This window comes from Astyanax mexicanus, chromosome 10 (genome assembly GCF_023375975.1).
Source record: "Astyanax mexicanus isolate ESR-SI-001 chromosome 10, AstMex3_surface, whole genome shotgun sequence".
In the NCBI taxonomy this organism is placed as follows: Eukaryota; Metazoa; Chordata; class Actinopteri; order Characiformes; family Acestrorhamphidae; genus Astyanax; species Astyanax mexicanus.
Window position 1 is genome coordinate 53,860,282 of NC_064417.1, and position 16,306 is coordinate 53,876,587.

Consider the following 16,306-nt stretch of genomic DNA (forward strand, 5'->3'; position numbering starts at 1 on the left):
TTCCTGTACAGCTTTAATATTGTCTTAATTATAAAATGTGCAATGTAAAAAATCATACAAAGAAAGGAAACATGTTAAATAAGAGAGAAAAGCTGTGTATTGGTACTGTACATACACACACATAAACCAAATAGCCATTTCATTAAAACCTCCTTGACTGACCTTACTGCAGACAAAAAGGCAATATGGAAAATCTTCTTTGGTTTATTTACTTTATTACTTCATTACTTTCTTAAGCATGCTAGCTACAGCTTTTAGGATTAATGAGAGCATAACAGTGCTTTTCAACTAAACTCAAGGGAGCAGAGTCTGGAGGAAGAGTGGAGAGACACACAGTCTGTTTCAACCAATCAGTGATGGTTTGGAGAGTCATGTCTGTCATCAGCTGGTGTTGATCCACTGTGTTTTATTATCAAGTCTAAAGTCAGCGCAAAGTTTTCCCCTTAAAATCTAACCTCTGCAGACAACTTTTATGGAGATGCAGATTTCATTTTCCGGCAGGACTTGGAACACTGCCAAAAGTACCAATTGGTACTTTAATATAATTTTCAAATTTTCGGAGCCACTAATTTGTGGGTTTTCATTGGCTTCATAATCATCAACAATAAAAGGAATACACTCTTAAAATAGACCACTCTGTGTTTAATACATCTGAGTTTCATATTTTCAACTGAATTACTAAAATAAATTAACTTTTCAATGATATACTTATTTTTTGAGATGCACTAGTGGTTTTCCCAGAGGACACGCCCCTGTGGGAGGAGTGGGAGGAGCTGAGGCTCTGGGTCAGCAGGTGGCGCTAGTGCCGGTTAGCGGGTGTGAATCGCTGGATCAGAAGCAGCAGAAGAACAGGAGAGCAGGAGGCGGATGGTGGAGGAGGTAGAGTTAAGATGCAACACTGGGAGATATTTTATCTTTAAACTGAGTTTTATACATTTTACTGGAATAAATATGATATAAACCGGCTGCTGTCTGACTCAGACAAACCGCAGGAGAAACAGGAGGGAGAAATTCCTACAGACTTCACATGATAACAGGTAATAATCACAATATACATTAATAATAATAATAATAATAATACACACAACAACACTGTCGTTTTTAGTACCAACAACCTTCTCACAACCTTTATTAAACGCTCTAATCTCCTTTAATACATCATGTATTCAGAGGCAGTGTTTCCTAATGATGAGAATGAGACATTACCACAATTTAAAGTGTGGATTGTCATATGTACAATAAAATCGCACATTTTACACTGTATATTTCTAATATACAAACGTATAGACGTTTATTGAATTCCTGAAATTATATATTTGTAATATTTTTATCAAATGTTTTCAACGTATTTTATTTATTTTTTATTTTTTTGCAAAAATCGCCTGAAATATTGTGATATTATTAGGGCCATATTGCTGAGCTCTATTATGTTTTCTATTGTCAAATAATGGATAATCGAACATGATTGGAATTTAGCCTGTTATAACATCAGACTGTTTTTAAAGTGTGGAATCATCAGTCATATTTACACATAAACGTAACATTTCTTTGTATTTGTATATACTGTAACAACCGATTGTTTTAGTACCAACAACATTCTCACAACATTTATACAATTCACTACGTTTTTTAATGCAGTGTGTTTTAAATTATTTGATGTACTCTGGTGTCAGATAGTGGATAATAGAACATAATTGGAATTTACTAAAAAAAACTGTGTATAAAGGTAGTTTAATGACCTGGAGAAAATGCTATGTAATGATGAGGTTGTTACAATGTTATAGCAATACTGTTACACTGTAACAACCCATTGTTTTACTAACAAAAACGTGAATAGAGACATGGCAGGTTTATTTATTTAATTTTTATACTTAATAATAATTATACACAATAACACTGTAAAAACCTAATGTTTACTGCCAACAACCTTCTCACAACCTTTATTATCTTCTTTAATATATTGTGTATTCAGAGGCAGTGTTACCTAATGATTAAGATGAGACAAACACTGTTACATTGTAACAACACATTGTTTTACTACTAACAACGTTCTTACAATGTTTATTAAATTCCTGAAATTATATATTTTTATTATTTTATTGAATGTTTTTTTTTTTTATCGAAGGGTATTTTTATCGCAAAAATATTGAAATATTGAATACATGATTGGAATTGATTAAAATGTGTACAAAGGTAGTTTAATGACCTGAAGGAAAAGCTACATAACGATGAGGTTGTTACAGTGTGGTAGCTACACTGTAGGAAATAAGTGTATATATATATATATAGTTTTAAATTAGTCTGGTTTCAAAATGTGGAATTATCTGTCATATTTACACATAAACATCAAGTTTCTGTGTATTTCTATACATTGTAACGACTCATTGTTTTAGTATCAACAACGTTCTCACAAGTTTTTTGAATGCAGTTTGTTTTAAAATAATAAAATAATAAGATTTAATAGCAGCAATGTTCTCTCAACATTTATGCAAATCACTAAAGTGAATGGAGAGATATGGAAATAAAAAAACAGGCAGGTTTATTTATTTAAATTTTACACTTAATGATGACTCTACACAATAACACTGTAAAAACCTTTATTAAACACTTTAATCTCCTTTAATACATCATGTTTTCATCATGTTTTTTCATCCTAATGATGAGAATGAGACATTGCTAGGCCTGTCACAATAACTATTTTTGAGTGTACGATATATTATCCCAGAATTTTTTGCGATAATCGATATTATTGTCATTTTACGACCATTTTATAAAATAATGATTTAATATGATAATACAATTGCATAGTTAAACAAAGTATAGAGTAATGAACTTTTATTTTTTAAAGAGTATTCTGATATTCAAATTGAAATACTACATTTATGAAACATCCTAAAAGTAATAATATTAATTAAAATATAACTGCTGGTCTTTTAAACAATGCTGATATTGTGGCCAAGGTCAGCAATCATTTTTCCATATATTGTACGATTTTTCATTTATGTAATCTTACGTAATCTTATATAAATAAAATCAAATATAATAACTATAGCATTTTAAAACTAAGTTGACATACAGTTTTACAGTAATGGGCTTTCCCCTGATAAGTAGAATTATTGAGGGTGTGTGTATTTATTGAACGATAAGTCGATAACATTATTATTGTGACAGGCCAAGACATTGCCACAATTAAAAGTATGTAATTATCAGTTATATTTACATTAAAATGTTACATTTTACACTGTATATTTATAATTAAACACTGTTACATTGTGACAACCCATTGTTTTACTACTAACAACTTTCTCACTTAATTTATTGAATTTTTCAAAATAAAAAAAAAGTATTTTTGCAAAAATATTGTGATTTTATTTTTTAACCACTATTATATTTTCTGTTGTAAAATAATGAATGAGAAAACATGATTGGAATTTATTAAAGTGTGTATAAAGGTAGTTCAGTGACCTGGAGGACACGTAATGATGAGGTTATTACAATGTTTTGGCAGTTCTGTAAGAAAGTAGATAATAAGATTTATAAAAAGCTTTTAAATAGTATGAATTATCAGTCATGTTTGCATATATATTCCACATTTTCACAGCATATTTATAATCAAACAGAAAATTGTTTTACTACCAAACCTTCTCACAACGTTTTTTGATTTTTTTTAAGTTTTATTATGTTTTGTTTATTGTTTTCCCTGTATTTTATATCGCACAAATAGCCTGAAATATTGTGATATTATTAGGGCCATATTGCTGAGCTCTGTTGTGTTTTCTATTGTGAAATAATGAATAAGGAAACATGATTGGAAGGAATTTATTAAAGTGTGTATAAAGGTAGTTCAGTTACCTGGAGGAAATGCTTTGTAATGATGAGGTTGATACAATGTTAGTGTAACGCGAGGTGAGACGGGAGGCGGACGTTTAAACGGGTAAGACATGACTTTATTAAATAACAAATAAACAAGTAAACAAAACAGGGGAATAACGAAAATATCTATATACATAAACAAACAGGGAAAACCAACAAAGAACTAAGCTAAACTAAACAGATAATAACAAACCAAGGTAAGGGAATATATACAAAGGAATAATACGTAAATATATACAAAATAAACAAAGAAACAAACAAGAACTAAACGTGACTAGAAATATACAAGAAATAAAGGGAACTAGAAATAAACAAGAAACAAGCAGAGCGTGACGAAACCGTGAATAAACAATAGCTAACGTGGCGAGACAAAACGACAGAGGAAGGTGCAAAGACCGACCGCAAACATTAACAAAGTGAGACTATTTATAGCAACATGAAACACAGAACACCTGGGAAGGGGCGGAGTTACAAATTAGACACATGTAATGGAAAATAACAGTGGAAACACCGGGGAAACAGAGGGAAACCTGGCGAGGGCGTAACAGTTAGAGCAATATATATATATATACAATTACATAAATGATATAAAATGTAACATTAGCCTGTTTTTAAAGTGTGGAATTATCATGTTTACATCTAAACGTCACATTTCTTTGTATTTCTATACATTGTAACAACCTATTGTTTCAGTACCAACAATGTTCTCACAGTGTTTATACAATTTACTATATTCTTTAAATGCAGTGTCTTTTTAAATATTTGATGTTTTCTGATGTCAGATAGTGGATAATAGAACATGATTGAAATTTATTAAAATTTGTATAAAGGTAGTTGAAGGAGGAGGAGACCTGAAGGAAATGCTACGTAATGATGAATTATGGTTAAATAATTTGTTGCAGCAGAAACATAATTAGCCAAGCAGGCTCTTTTTAACTTATTTGCTCAGATAAATCTAGGTGGTGATGTTTTTTCAGTGTATATACAGCGCTGAGCACTTCAGTTTCTGAATCAGTTTCTCTGATTGTGCTATTTATAGGTTTATATTTGAGTAAAATGAACATTGTTGTTTTATTCTATAAACTACAGACAACATTTCTCCCAAATTACAAATAAAAATATTCTCATTTAGAGCATTTATTTACAGAAAATGAGAAATGACTGAAATAATAAAAAAGAAGCAGAGCTTTCAGACCTCAAATAATGCAAAGAAAACAAGTTCATATTCATAAAGTTTTAAGAGTTCAGAAATAATCAATATTTGGTGGAATAATCCTGGTTGGTTTTTAATCACAGTTTTTTTTATGCATCTTGGCATCATGTTCTCCTCCACCAGTCTTACACACTGCTTTTGGATAACTTTATGCTGCTTTACTCCTGGTGTAAAAATTCAAGCAGTTCAGTTTGGTGGTTTGATGGTTTGTGATCATCCATCTTCCTCTTGATTATATTCCAGAGGATTTTAATTTGATAAAATTCAGTTATTATCTTATTATATTTTAACTTTGGCACTTTCTGTGTTGTTTGTTTATTTAAAGGTGTCTCTAAATGAGAAACAGGGGGAAGGATCAGGACGGCAGAACCGAGAGAACGGATCAGAGCTTTACTGACAGGATGAGGAAACCGGTATCAGTGTGTGGCGTGTCTGTAAACAGGTGAGCAACCTAAATCAATATTTAATCCAGTCATCCATTATTTAGATCCATTGTTCAGAATGACCCCCCAATACTGGAAAATGCTTAAAATACAGCTGCTCCCCAAAATACTGCTGTAAAAATAGATAAATAAATAAATATATTCCGTCACTAGGGATTTTTTTGTTGTCATATTAAGACATTAAATAATAAAGATATAAAATAATACATTAACACCTATGCTCTCAGTGTTAACATATGTGTGTGTGTGTGTGTGTGTGTCACATCTGTCAACCTCTTGACACTGAACAATTGTCAAAGAACTACAATTCCTAGCATTCCTCAGCATGACTCTCACTCCACAGATCAGATGACTGATCACCTGACACCTCCCAGATCACAGTCACCTGATTAATGATTTCACCTGTCTCTAGCACTGTATATCCCCCTGCACTTCTCTTACACCTGGCTGAGTATTAGATTTGGTTCTGTCCGTCTGTATAAAGCGTTTATAAAGCCCTTTCTCTGTGTTTATTCTGCGTTTGACCCTTTCTGTATTTCTGATCTCATGTTTTTGACTTACCCCTTTGTTTGTTTTGTTTATCAAACTCACATTTTTGCTCTTCCCTGCCTGTCTAATCCTGCCTGTTCTGTCCTGGCCAATTCATTATGGCTTTTAGAAAAGAAATGAAAAGCCTTAATGGCTTATTTTTGTCTCCTTACATTATTTTTACTTTTATACTTTAAGTATTTTTTAAACCAGTACTTTTACACTTTTACTTAAAGAGTAAAAAGCTTGAGTTGATGCTTCAACTTCTACAGAAGTATTTATTTGAACAGAAGTATCTATACTTCTACCTACAGAGTAATAAATGTGAATACTAAGTTTCACAACTTTGCTTATTTTAACTTGCATTAAAAAGATATTTACGGAAAAAAATATTGTGTGAATATATATTTTAATACAAAGTGTCAGTGATTATATAAAGTGAATAGGGGTGTGGCATATCATATCGTATCATATTTTTTTACCTGACATACGATATAAAAACTCTGTATCATGAAATTGTGAAATTCTTGAGAGCAGAGTCTATGTTGTATTTATTTTGCTTTTTACTGTGTTTAATTTAATTTGTTTGTTTTGTTGCTGTTTACAAGCACTAAGTATGCTACAATTTAGGCTTGTGGTAGATTTTTGTTGCCTCATTGTTTTTGTTTCACTATTATACATTTTATTACTACTATTATTATTTTATACAAATTCGGGGTCTTGGGGTAAGTTACTGTTTATGAAACAGGCAAAGATTGTTTGTTTCAATTGAAATCATGAAACTCTTTTAGTTACACAAAATAAAACATGAATATTTATTTTGTTGCATAAATATATTTGTGAAATTAATCTTTTTGTTATATTGCCAAGAATATTGTTAATGCAGAAATAACCTGAAATACAGTGATATCGCCCAACCCTAGAAGTTGAACAAACATTTTTTGTGAGAATAGACAAATTTGTGAGCACTAAATGATGTTTAAACATCCCTGAGAGAGAGAGAGAGAGAGAGAGAGAGAGAGAGAGATGGGCTTTACTTTAGTTTGGGTGATTCTCTTTTGTAGGAATTAGCTGTAGGTCTGTAGAAATATTGCTGTTTGCTTTATGTAAACTCATAGAAGTGTGACGCTCTTATAGCATGTTTTAGTTGTTTTTTAATTGTTTACTATTGTATGCCACTGATATAATGATAATATATAATATAATAGCATACAAAAAAACAAGCATGGCATGTAAATATGTTTTTTTTAAATATCCTAAATAAAAGATGGATGGATGGATGGATGGATGGATGGATGGATGGATGGATGGATGGATGGATGGATGGATGGATGGATTATTTATCCCGAAGGAAATTTAGGAAAAAAACTAAAAAATTAGCTGTAGGTCTGTAGAAATATCGCTGTTTCCTTTATGTAAAGTAACAGATGTGTGACGCTCTTATAGCATGTTTTCTTTGTTTTTTATTATCCAAATATAGTAAATATACTGTATAAAACACTTATATTTGCTGTTATTGTGTTGTGTTTAATTCTGCAGGAGGTTCCTTATTCCGCTGATGGTTCTGGGATTGATCTCGATCGTGTTCCTGAAGGTTCCTCTGTTCAACACCAACCCCAAACCGGTGCTGATCCATGTGGATCCCAGCCATCGAGAGGTAGGATTTATTATATATTTATTATATATAAAATAATATTAAATATTATATATTAAATATGTATGTATTTATTAATGTGGTGCAGTCATATTCACTTACAGTCGTAAGCAGCATCTTCTAAATCTATAGGTAGAGAATTAACTACTGAACAAACATAAATCTCTCTGATTACAGATAAATATTAATTTATACTTAATAATATTAAAGAGGGACAACAGTGTAAAACGTAAAATTCATATATAGAATATATTCAATAATATTGAACATTTTTTATTTTTTATTTCTCAGCAAAGAGAATGTAAACAGTTTAGGAGTTTTATTTAGTTTTGTGATGAAGCTCGAGATATTAAACACCACAGTTTCACTGCTCCTCTTTATCTCTATCTCTTCACAATCACCAGTTTAAACTTTTAATATTTACAGATATCAAGACATCAGGACTGGAATATACTGTATAGTTTTACTGAATATCTTATATAAATTATTAATTAAGCATAACATATCATGCTCTCATAAGAGTTATATCAATTTATAGTTAATAAGATTAAAGAGTGACAAAAGTGTAAGATGAGGAAAAAAATTGTGTTTTGTTTAATATTGAATTTAAGATTTAATAATACAATAATTTGCCTTTGTCTCTGTTCTTTATGGAGATAATAAAAGTATGCACACTGGTTTATTAATTAACTTATGTAAAGTAAATAATGATGCACTGGTGGTTTTTGGGGCCAAAAGTTGCCAAAAGTTTTACACAAATATAATATAAAATCTGCAATCAAAATAAGGTCCATAAAAATCTACAAAAAAATCCACCAAACACAAAAATGAAAGCAAAGTCTGGCAAAATCCACAAGTAATTTTCTTTTTAATCAAAATGTAATATATTTTTTCATACAACTCTTAAAATGTTGATTGCAAATTTTATTTTTTGTGTAAAACCTTTGGCACAACATTCACACCATAGATTTTACTGAGTGAGATTTTTAAGTGGTCCAGATTATGAAGGAACACATAATGAATCATGTAGTAACTTAAAAACAGTGTTAAACAAACCAAAATACTCTGTGAAGTATTTAGATACTCTTATCTGAGGAACTGTTTGTTTACTTGCGGTTTTTGAAGCTGGAAACTCTGATGAACTCATCCTGTACAACAGAGAAAACTCTCGCTCTTCTTTTCCAGGAGTGGTCCTGATGAGTGCCAGTTCCATCGTCTAAAATATTTTTATTTTATTTTTTTTACTTAATTGAGTAGTGGAGTATCTGGATTAGAACATTACTGAAATATTCACTGTTCACTGTATACCTGTAACTCTACCTCTTCACTACTTTACTTTAACTGATGCTCTCAAACACTTTATTAAGAGACAAGAACTTCAAGTAATTAACTCTTGATGAGTTCAGCACAGCTGTTAACTGAAAGCCTGAATTCCAGGAGACTCTACCTCATAAAACTGACTGAGAAAATCCAGCAGAGATGTTCAAAACTGATCATCTAAACAAGAGGAGACACTTTAAATAATCTAAATAATCCCATATGTTTCTTCATATTTTGACTTCAGTATTAATCTACCATGTACACCATGTACTTTACTACAAAAAATGACTGTAATAGTAATATTAGGTCTGCTACAATAACTATGTTTGTTTAAGCACAATATATTGTCCCAGAAATAATTGCAACGAATTTTTTTTTACGATTGTATTACACTGATATAATAATAATATAATAGCATAATAATTCATTATTAGGAGTTCTGAGATTACCTGCATGTAAATGTATGTGTTTCATTTAATATCTCAAATAAAAACCTAAATAAATAAAATCTCAGTTTTTACACAATGTTAACCATACAATTTACATTGATATATAATAATAATGATAGTAATGCATTGTTATTGCATGTGTTTAAGAAGTGTATATGATTTTCCTCAGCGTGTTCACGCGTATGTGAGGAGTGTGTTATCCCGGGAATGCCGGCCGGAGTTTATGAGGAGGAAGATGGAGGGGATGTATCCCGGTTCCTCTCCGGTATCAGAGCCCTTCCTGCAGAGGAGCCGCAACTTAACCCAGCAGATATTTAACTATCCCCCACCGTTCGGATTCCTCGACATGCAGCACAAGCTGAAGGACGTCCTCGACCTCTTACCTGCTTCCTCACCTGAGAAAGTGGGCGGGGCCGGGTGCCGGCGGTGTGTTGTGGTGGGGAATGGTGGGATACTCCGGGGGCTGGAGCTCGGACATTTCCTAAACAACTTCAGCATGATATTCAGGTGAGAAATTTGACGTATTTGGTTATTAAAATCATGAAAGTTCGAATCCCAGTCATGCAGCTTGCCATCAGCTGCCAGAGCCCTGAGAGAGCACAATATGCCTTGCTCTCTCTAGGTTGGAAAAGTAGATGGCGCTCTTTCTTCCCCTCATCACTCGTAGGGTGATGTGGATCAGCACAAGGCTGCGTCTGTGAGCTGATGTATCAGAACCGAGTCGCTGCGCTTTCCTCCGAGCGTTAGCGCTGTGATGCTACTCGGCAAAAAGGTTCGAAAAGAGACGGAGTCTGACTTCACATGTATCAGAGGAGGCGATTTTTTTTCATAGAAATAAAAATAAAATGATATCAGTTAATGACTCACCTCAGCCCTAACTGACTGTAATAACAAATATCAAATCTCGTCTTATCTCCTTGTCTTGTTTTCATGAGATGCATCCCTTCACACCCCTATAAACCAATCATCTGAAGTTTTATTGTTTTTATATGTTTTATATGTTTTTAAAATGGCAGTGGTTTGTAATTTTTGGGGATTACTCTAGTGAGAATGTGAAAGTTAAATTAGATATTGCATTATTGAACATTGATACAGTACTACAAAACGAAATATTGTGATGCAATATCAGTATATTCCTCATACCCAGAGTGCGCATGTTGGGTAATTGCTTTCATGGTTCTCTGTGTTCCAGACTGAATAGCGGTCCTGTGAGGAACTTCAGTAGAGACGTGGGGAACCGGACCACCTTCAGGATGAGTTACCCTGAGGGAACCCCGAAGATCTGGGAGGACGAGGATCCGGAGCTCCAGTTTGTAGCTGTGATCTACAAATCTGTGGACTTTAACTGGCTTCATTCTGTGATTACAGGAGCAGGAGTCGTGAGTCTACAAAATACTGTTTAATACTGTATTTATAAAGTCTTTTATATATTATACTGTTAATAACCTCCTAAAAATACCCCTCAATAATTATATACAACTAATATACTGTATTTTTCAAGGTGTACTTAAAATCCTTTAATTTTCCCAAAATTTGTCAGTGCACCTTATGTATGAATTCTCCCAGTCAGGTATTAAGGAGTAGTAAAGCCACATAAATTATGGAGTGTAAGGGAGTTAGCGCTGCTAAACGCGGCTGGGTTGCGCTGTTAACTGGGGCTAGCAAGTGCTGCTAACTGTGGCTAGCAAGTACTGCTAACTTCGGCTAGGCAACACTGCTAAAAGTGGCTAGGTAACACTTCTAAAAGCGGCTGGGTAGCGCTGTTAACTGGGGCTAGCAAGTGCTGCTAACTGTGGCTAGGTAGCACTGCTAAACGCAGCTGGGTAGCGCTGTTAACCGGGGCTAGCAAGTGCTAACTGTGGCTAGGAAGCGCTATTAACCATAGCTGGGTAGCGCTGCTCCGTGGCTGGCTAGTGTTGCTAACAGGGGCTGGCTAGCGCTGCTAACTGCGGCTAGGTAGCGCTATTAACCACAGCTGGGTAGCGCTGCTCCGTGGCTGGCTAGTGTTGCTAACAGGGGCTGGCTAGCGCTGCTAACCGCAGCTAGCGCTCACCATTGGACAAAATACTAAAAATCTAAACTTACTGTAAATAAACAGAAGTGCTTTACTCACCCAAATTAACAGTTTTCAGGAGAGAAATCTGTATAGATTAACATCCAGCACTCGATTAACTTTAAAATATATATATTTTTTTTAAGAATTACAGTTTTGTTTACTTGCTCACTTCAATATAGGCTTTCTTACTAGTGTCGCTTAATGCACCTAATGTAATTAGGTTGAAAGGAGAACACTAACAGATTCTTAACAGAATATTATTATATTTTTTCAGTCGCTGTGGGATAAGATATTTTTCTGGCAGAAAGTGCCGGAGAGTATTCCCGTTACTCCTTCAAAAATTCGCCTCCTGAACCCGGAGATCATCAGGCAGACGGCGCTGGACTTCCTCCACTACCCCAAACCTAAGCAGCGGCTGTGGGGATGGGATCAGGTAAACATTGCCTCCTACATCCCTGTTATTTAGCAGTTCAGTACCTCATTTTTATTTTCACTTTATCTTATTAATAACTTTATTACTGCAGTTCTTCTTCTCCTGTCAGATTTACTCTGATTCTTCTCTTCTCTGCTGAAACTGAGACTTAGTCCTTAATCATGTTAATCTGAGCTAAAGGCTAAAGCTGCTGTTTCCATGTGGGTCAGCCAGACGTCTTCCTGTAGCAGTTTTCTCCAGTTTACAACAGTTTTTCGAGTCTTTTTTTTACGTTTTATTAGTGATTTCTCTAAAGGAAATAACTTCTACTTTTAATAGTTCTAGAGTTTTTTGTGTTTCTGTGTGTATTTTTCTAGTTAATTTGATGATGAAAGTGTAAATGTGCTGTGTTTAAGTGTCTAAGTTTATAAATGCTGCTGCAGTACAGAGTAACAGCAGTAACAGTTTACTGTAAACATTTGTACACTTAATTTTTTTATTATTGTTTGGACCTGAAGAGCTTACAGGCCTAAAATAAAGGGAAAAAACTTTTGACCAGTAGTGTAAATAATCTTTTTGTTGTTTAACATTGACTTAAGACTGAGAGCAGACTTTTTTGCTGTTTTTGTAATGATCTTTCTGATGTTTTGTTGTTTTTCTCCAGAATATTCCAACATTAGGAGTCTCTGCTCTGAACCTGGCCACGTACCTGTGTGATGAGTTGAGCTTAGCAGGGTTCGGGTACCACCTGAGTCAGAAGGACACGCCCCTTCATTACTACGACAACCAGCCAATGACGGCCATGCTGAAGCAGGGGATGCACAACGTGGACCAGGAGACGGCGTTCCTGCAGAGACTGGTTACAGAGGGCGGGGTTTCAGACCTGACCGGCGGCATCCACTGCAGCTTCTGCTCGCGCTGATCCTCCTCACACTGATATTTTACATTTTATTTCATGTTTTTATTCTTATTTTTACACTGAACATGTTTGAAGGTTCATGCTTTCGCTGCTAAAGAGTTTTACTGCAAAGCTACAGTGCTGTGGAAGCGACGTGCATGGCATTATGTGCTCTCGTTTTTCATTTTTAAATCTAATTTATTATTGTGCTGCTTATTTGATAAAACGTTTTAAGTTGAAGGAATCAGTAAAATGATCCCTGAAATGTTAATTGTTATCTTAGCTAAAAATAACCACAATAACAATCTCAACTGTGAAATATCTTGTTTATGAACCATTTTATACTGATTAATTAAGCTCAATGAAAAACTACAAAACAGACATTGCCAAAAAGAGAATATAGCCAGATTACTGCTATATTTCAGACCACTACATCTCCATCTCCAGATCAGATCTGATTAGATTTATTGCCACATCACATGTAATACATAAGTAATGTACAGGTGCACAGGTGCACAGGTGTACAGGTGAGTGAAAAATGTTGCGGCATGATCTCACTTAGAATGTAGAAAAAACAGAATTCCTGAATATGTACAACATCAAGTAAAATAAATAGAAAATACACACTTAAATTACAGTATACACATTAACTTACACTGTGAATGTACAATATTGCACTGTTGTATGTATTTACAGGTATGTATAGGGCTGTTTAGTAGGTGCAGTGTACTGTGGGTAATGTGCAGGTGCAGAGTGAGTTCGTATGGGAGGGAATCGTAGGACAGGTGAGGTAGACTGTGTTAGGTTGGCAAGAAAACACTGTCCTACTGGCTGTTCAGCAGCCTGACTGCCTGTGGAAAGAAACTGTTCTGGAACCAGCTGATTCTGGTCTTCTGGTTTTCTTCTGAACCTTCTTCTGCTCGGCAGCTGTGAGCTGTTGATTGGTTAATCTGGGAAATGAATAGTGCACATATGCTAATCTGCGCTCAATTTAGTTCTGGACATTGGTTTGGTCGAACTTTCAGGGCTCTCAAGTTTTGAAGTCGGAGTTCAGAATCAGATTTTGGTGGATTTTTCAGTTTGGCGATTAACCAGTAAAGGAAGAGATAAAAAAATCACAGATTTTAGCAATCTATGAATGAGCCATCAGTTGTGCACCGTGCAGCTTGATTTAGGGCGTGTCGGTGTGTCTTTGCTATCATAACAACGGGAAAAGTACACCTTGCATGACAGGAAATGCACAAAAGTCATGTACTCATTCTCTTAATTTTAATTTAAATTTTGGGCGTAATGTGAAATAAACCAATCAGAGCGTGTCTTGCTCATCATTCCCTATAAGAGTAGAACCAGGTGAGCTCTGACTTTGGTGGATTGCTATTGTAACAGTGCAGCTACCTGGACGTGTTCAACAAACTCTTCTCAGCAGAGGAAACTGAGCTGCTGGTTGACGCTGTGAAGGAGCTCCAGCAGCTCATTTACAGGAACAGCAATGTTATTTTATTTACTATTCTGTTTATTGTTGATGTAAAAGTTGGGTTTGTGCTGCTGTGTGTTCATGTGTGTGTAATAAGTGGGGGTGTACGCTTGGCTCGGCACAGCGCCTGTGTTACCGAGATAGCGATGAACGTCTGACTGTTGGCGTCTGTCTAGGTTGTATTCAGTCAGTGGAGCTCCTGTGTTTTCTGTTACCAAGATAAACAAGATAAAACTCCAGAAATGTACCTGAACACACCTCATTTCCAGAACACCACGCCCATCAGTGTAGATATATTCAGAAGCTCTGCTGCTGTTTGCACCTTGGTGGGCGTGTCCCAGTAATTATCTGTGGGTGAGAGATACAAGATGTGGCGTCTGCAAACTTGTGAGCCCTGAACTTTGATCCAGTGACTTCATTGAGTCATTGTGAGTCATCAGCCTCAGACAATGATACTACCACCACCATGTTTGACTGTTGGTATGATGTACTTATGGTGGAATGGTGGATTGATGCTGTGTTTCAAATTATAGCAGATCAAAGCTGGGAATGATGTTAAAACCTGAGTTTACAGATGTTCCAGTTAAACATTCCAATAATTATTCGTTATTTCAAAATCTGTTTCCAAAAAACAACTTTCTAATTACTTTAAAGAGTTTAACTCAACTGGTTTGACACTCGTTTACTGGTGTTTTATGTTGAATCCAACTAAAATGTGTCTCATTTTTTATGTCCCAGGTTAGCATTGTTAGCATTATTAGTGGTGTTAGTGTTGGTACTAGTTAATAGCACACAAAAACAGTATTTAACACATCCAGACAGCATGGAATTATATCCACAGACATAAGTATGTACTATAGTATACAGTGTACAGTTCTGTGTCTAGGATGCAATAATAACACACTAATAATAGACAGAAGTGTTAATAAGCTGTATAATACTAATTAAATACTACTGCTAAACTAATACTACTGTAGTTAATCTAAACTGTGGTAAAACAATAAAAAAATGTACAAAAAATCTCTGTAAATATATCTGTAAATTTGTGTTTTATGCATACTTATGTGCGTGCATTATGTTTATATATGGTTTACTAGCTATATTAGCCTGACTGACCAATTTTCGTCTCTTTTGCACATTTTTATCTATTCTAAAAGATATATAGTACATGAACAGTCTGTTTCCTAAAAAAACAATAGCTTTGTTACGTTTTTGAGTGTTTTGTTTGTATGTAGTGTTTATTTATTTTAGCTGTGCTGTTCTGTGCTACTCGATGCCAACATTTCCTTTACGATCAAAACAAAATATCTACAGTATTGATCTATTGGCTTTATTTGAGTCTTTATAGATGAGTTACTGAAACCTGGACTGAAACCTGTTGTTAATAAAATGTGCTTAGATTTGATTGATTTAGATGGTAACAGGTCAAATGTAAATAAATCTTGTTTTTTTAGTAAATAAAATTGTGATTTAAAAGCTGCAGTTTGTGTTTTATTTATTTGTACGGAGGGAGGAAAAGATGTGGGAAAAAGTGATGTATGTCATCTGCATATGGAAATTATGAATGTATGTCTGGTAAAGGCCTGAATATTTAACCAAATATACTAAAGATAATTGGTTGTTCTGTGGGCGGTTCTAATTAGACCACACCCACCCAATTAGACTCATAATGCTGGAAAAAAATATGTATTACAATTAATAATTTCCTTTTTTTAGAAATACAGTATGTATAGTTTGCGATGTGTAAATATTATGTATTGTAACTCCACTAAACATTTCAATATTCCAAATGTTGTTATGAATTTAATTATTTTTGGAACAATTTAAAGTGTATAAAGTAAATAAATGGTGTTGGACAGGCTTTACTTTCAAAGATTTTTTTGTATAAGTTTACATATCATCACCTTCATACAATAATAATATGTTTTTTGCCAAAATTTACTTTTTAGCCTAAATGGTCTCCTCATGATGCAGCACCAGCTGTTT

The 16,306-nt window shown here is 34.2% G+C and overlaps 2 protein-coding genes across 3 annotated transcripts in view; one reads left to right on the forward strand and one right to left on the reverse strand.

Moving 5' to 3' along the window:
* The first annotated feature begins 836 nt into the window (after positions 1-836).
* On the forward strand, positions 837-15,802 carry st3gal5 (ST3 beta-galactoside alpha-2,3-sialyltransferase 5). The gene is made up of 7 exons (XM_049484142.1): positions 837-1,037; positions 5,412-5,528; positions 7,597-7,714; positions 9,650-9,987; positions 10,673-10,859; positions 11,811-11,969; positions 12,613-15,802. The coding sequence occupies exons 2-7, from the start codon at positions 5,422-5,424 to the stop codon at positions 12,868-12,870; spliced, it is 1,167 nt and encodes a 388-aa protein (XP_049340099.1). The 5' UTR covers positions 837-1,037; positions 5,412-5,421; the 3' UTR covers positions 12,871-15,802.
* tmem129 (transmembrane protein 129, E3 ubiquitin protein ligase) overlaps positions 14,344-16,306 on the reverse strand; it is a 203,309-nt gene continuing 201,346 nt past the window's right edge. The window contains exon 3 of one of the 2 annotated variants that reach the window (XM_049484145.1): positions 14,344-14,629. In XM_049484145.1, the coding sequence (XP_049340102.1) occupies positions 14,344-14,629 (286 nt within the window). Of the gene's footprint in view, positions 14,633-16,306 lie in introns of both variants that reach the window. The other variant, XM_049484144.1, reaches the window with a different exon arrangement.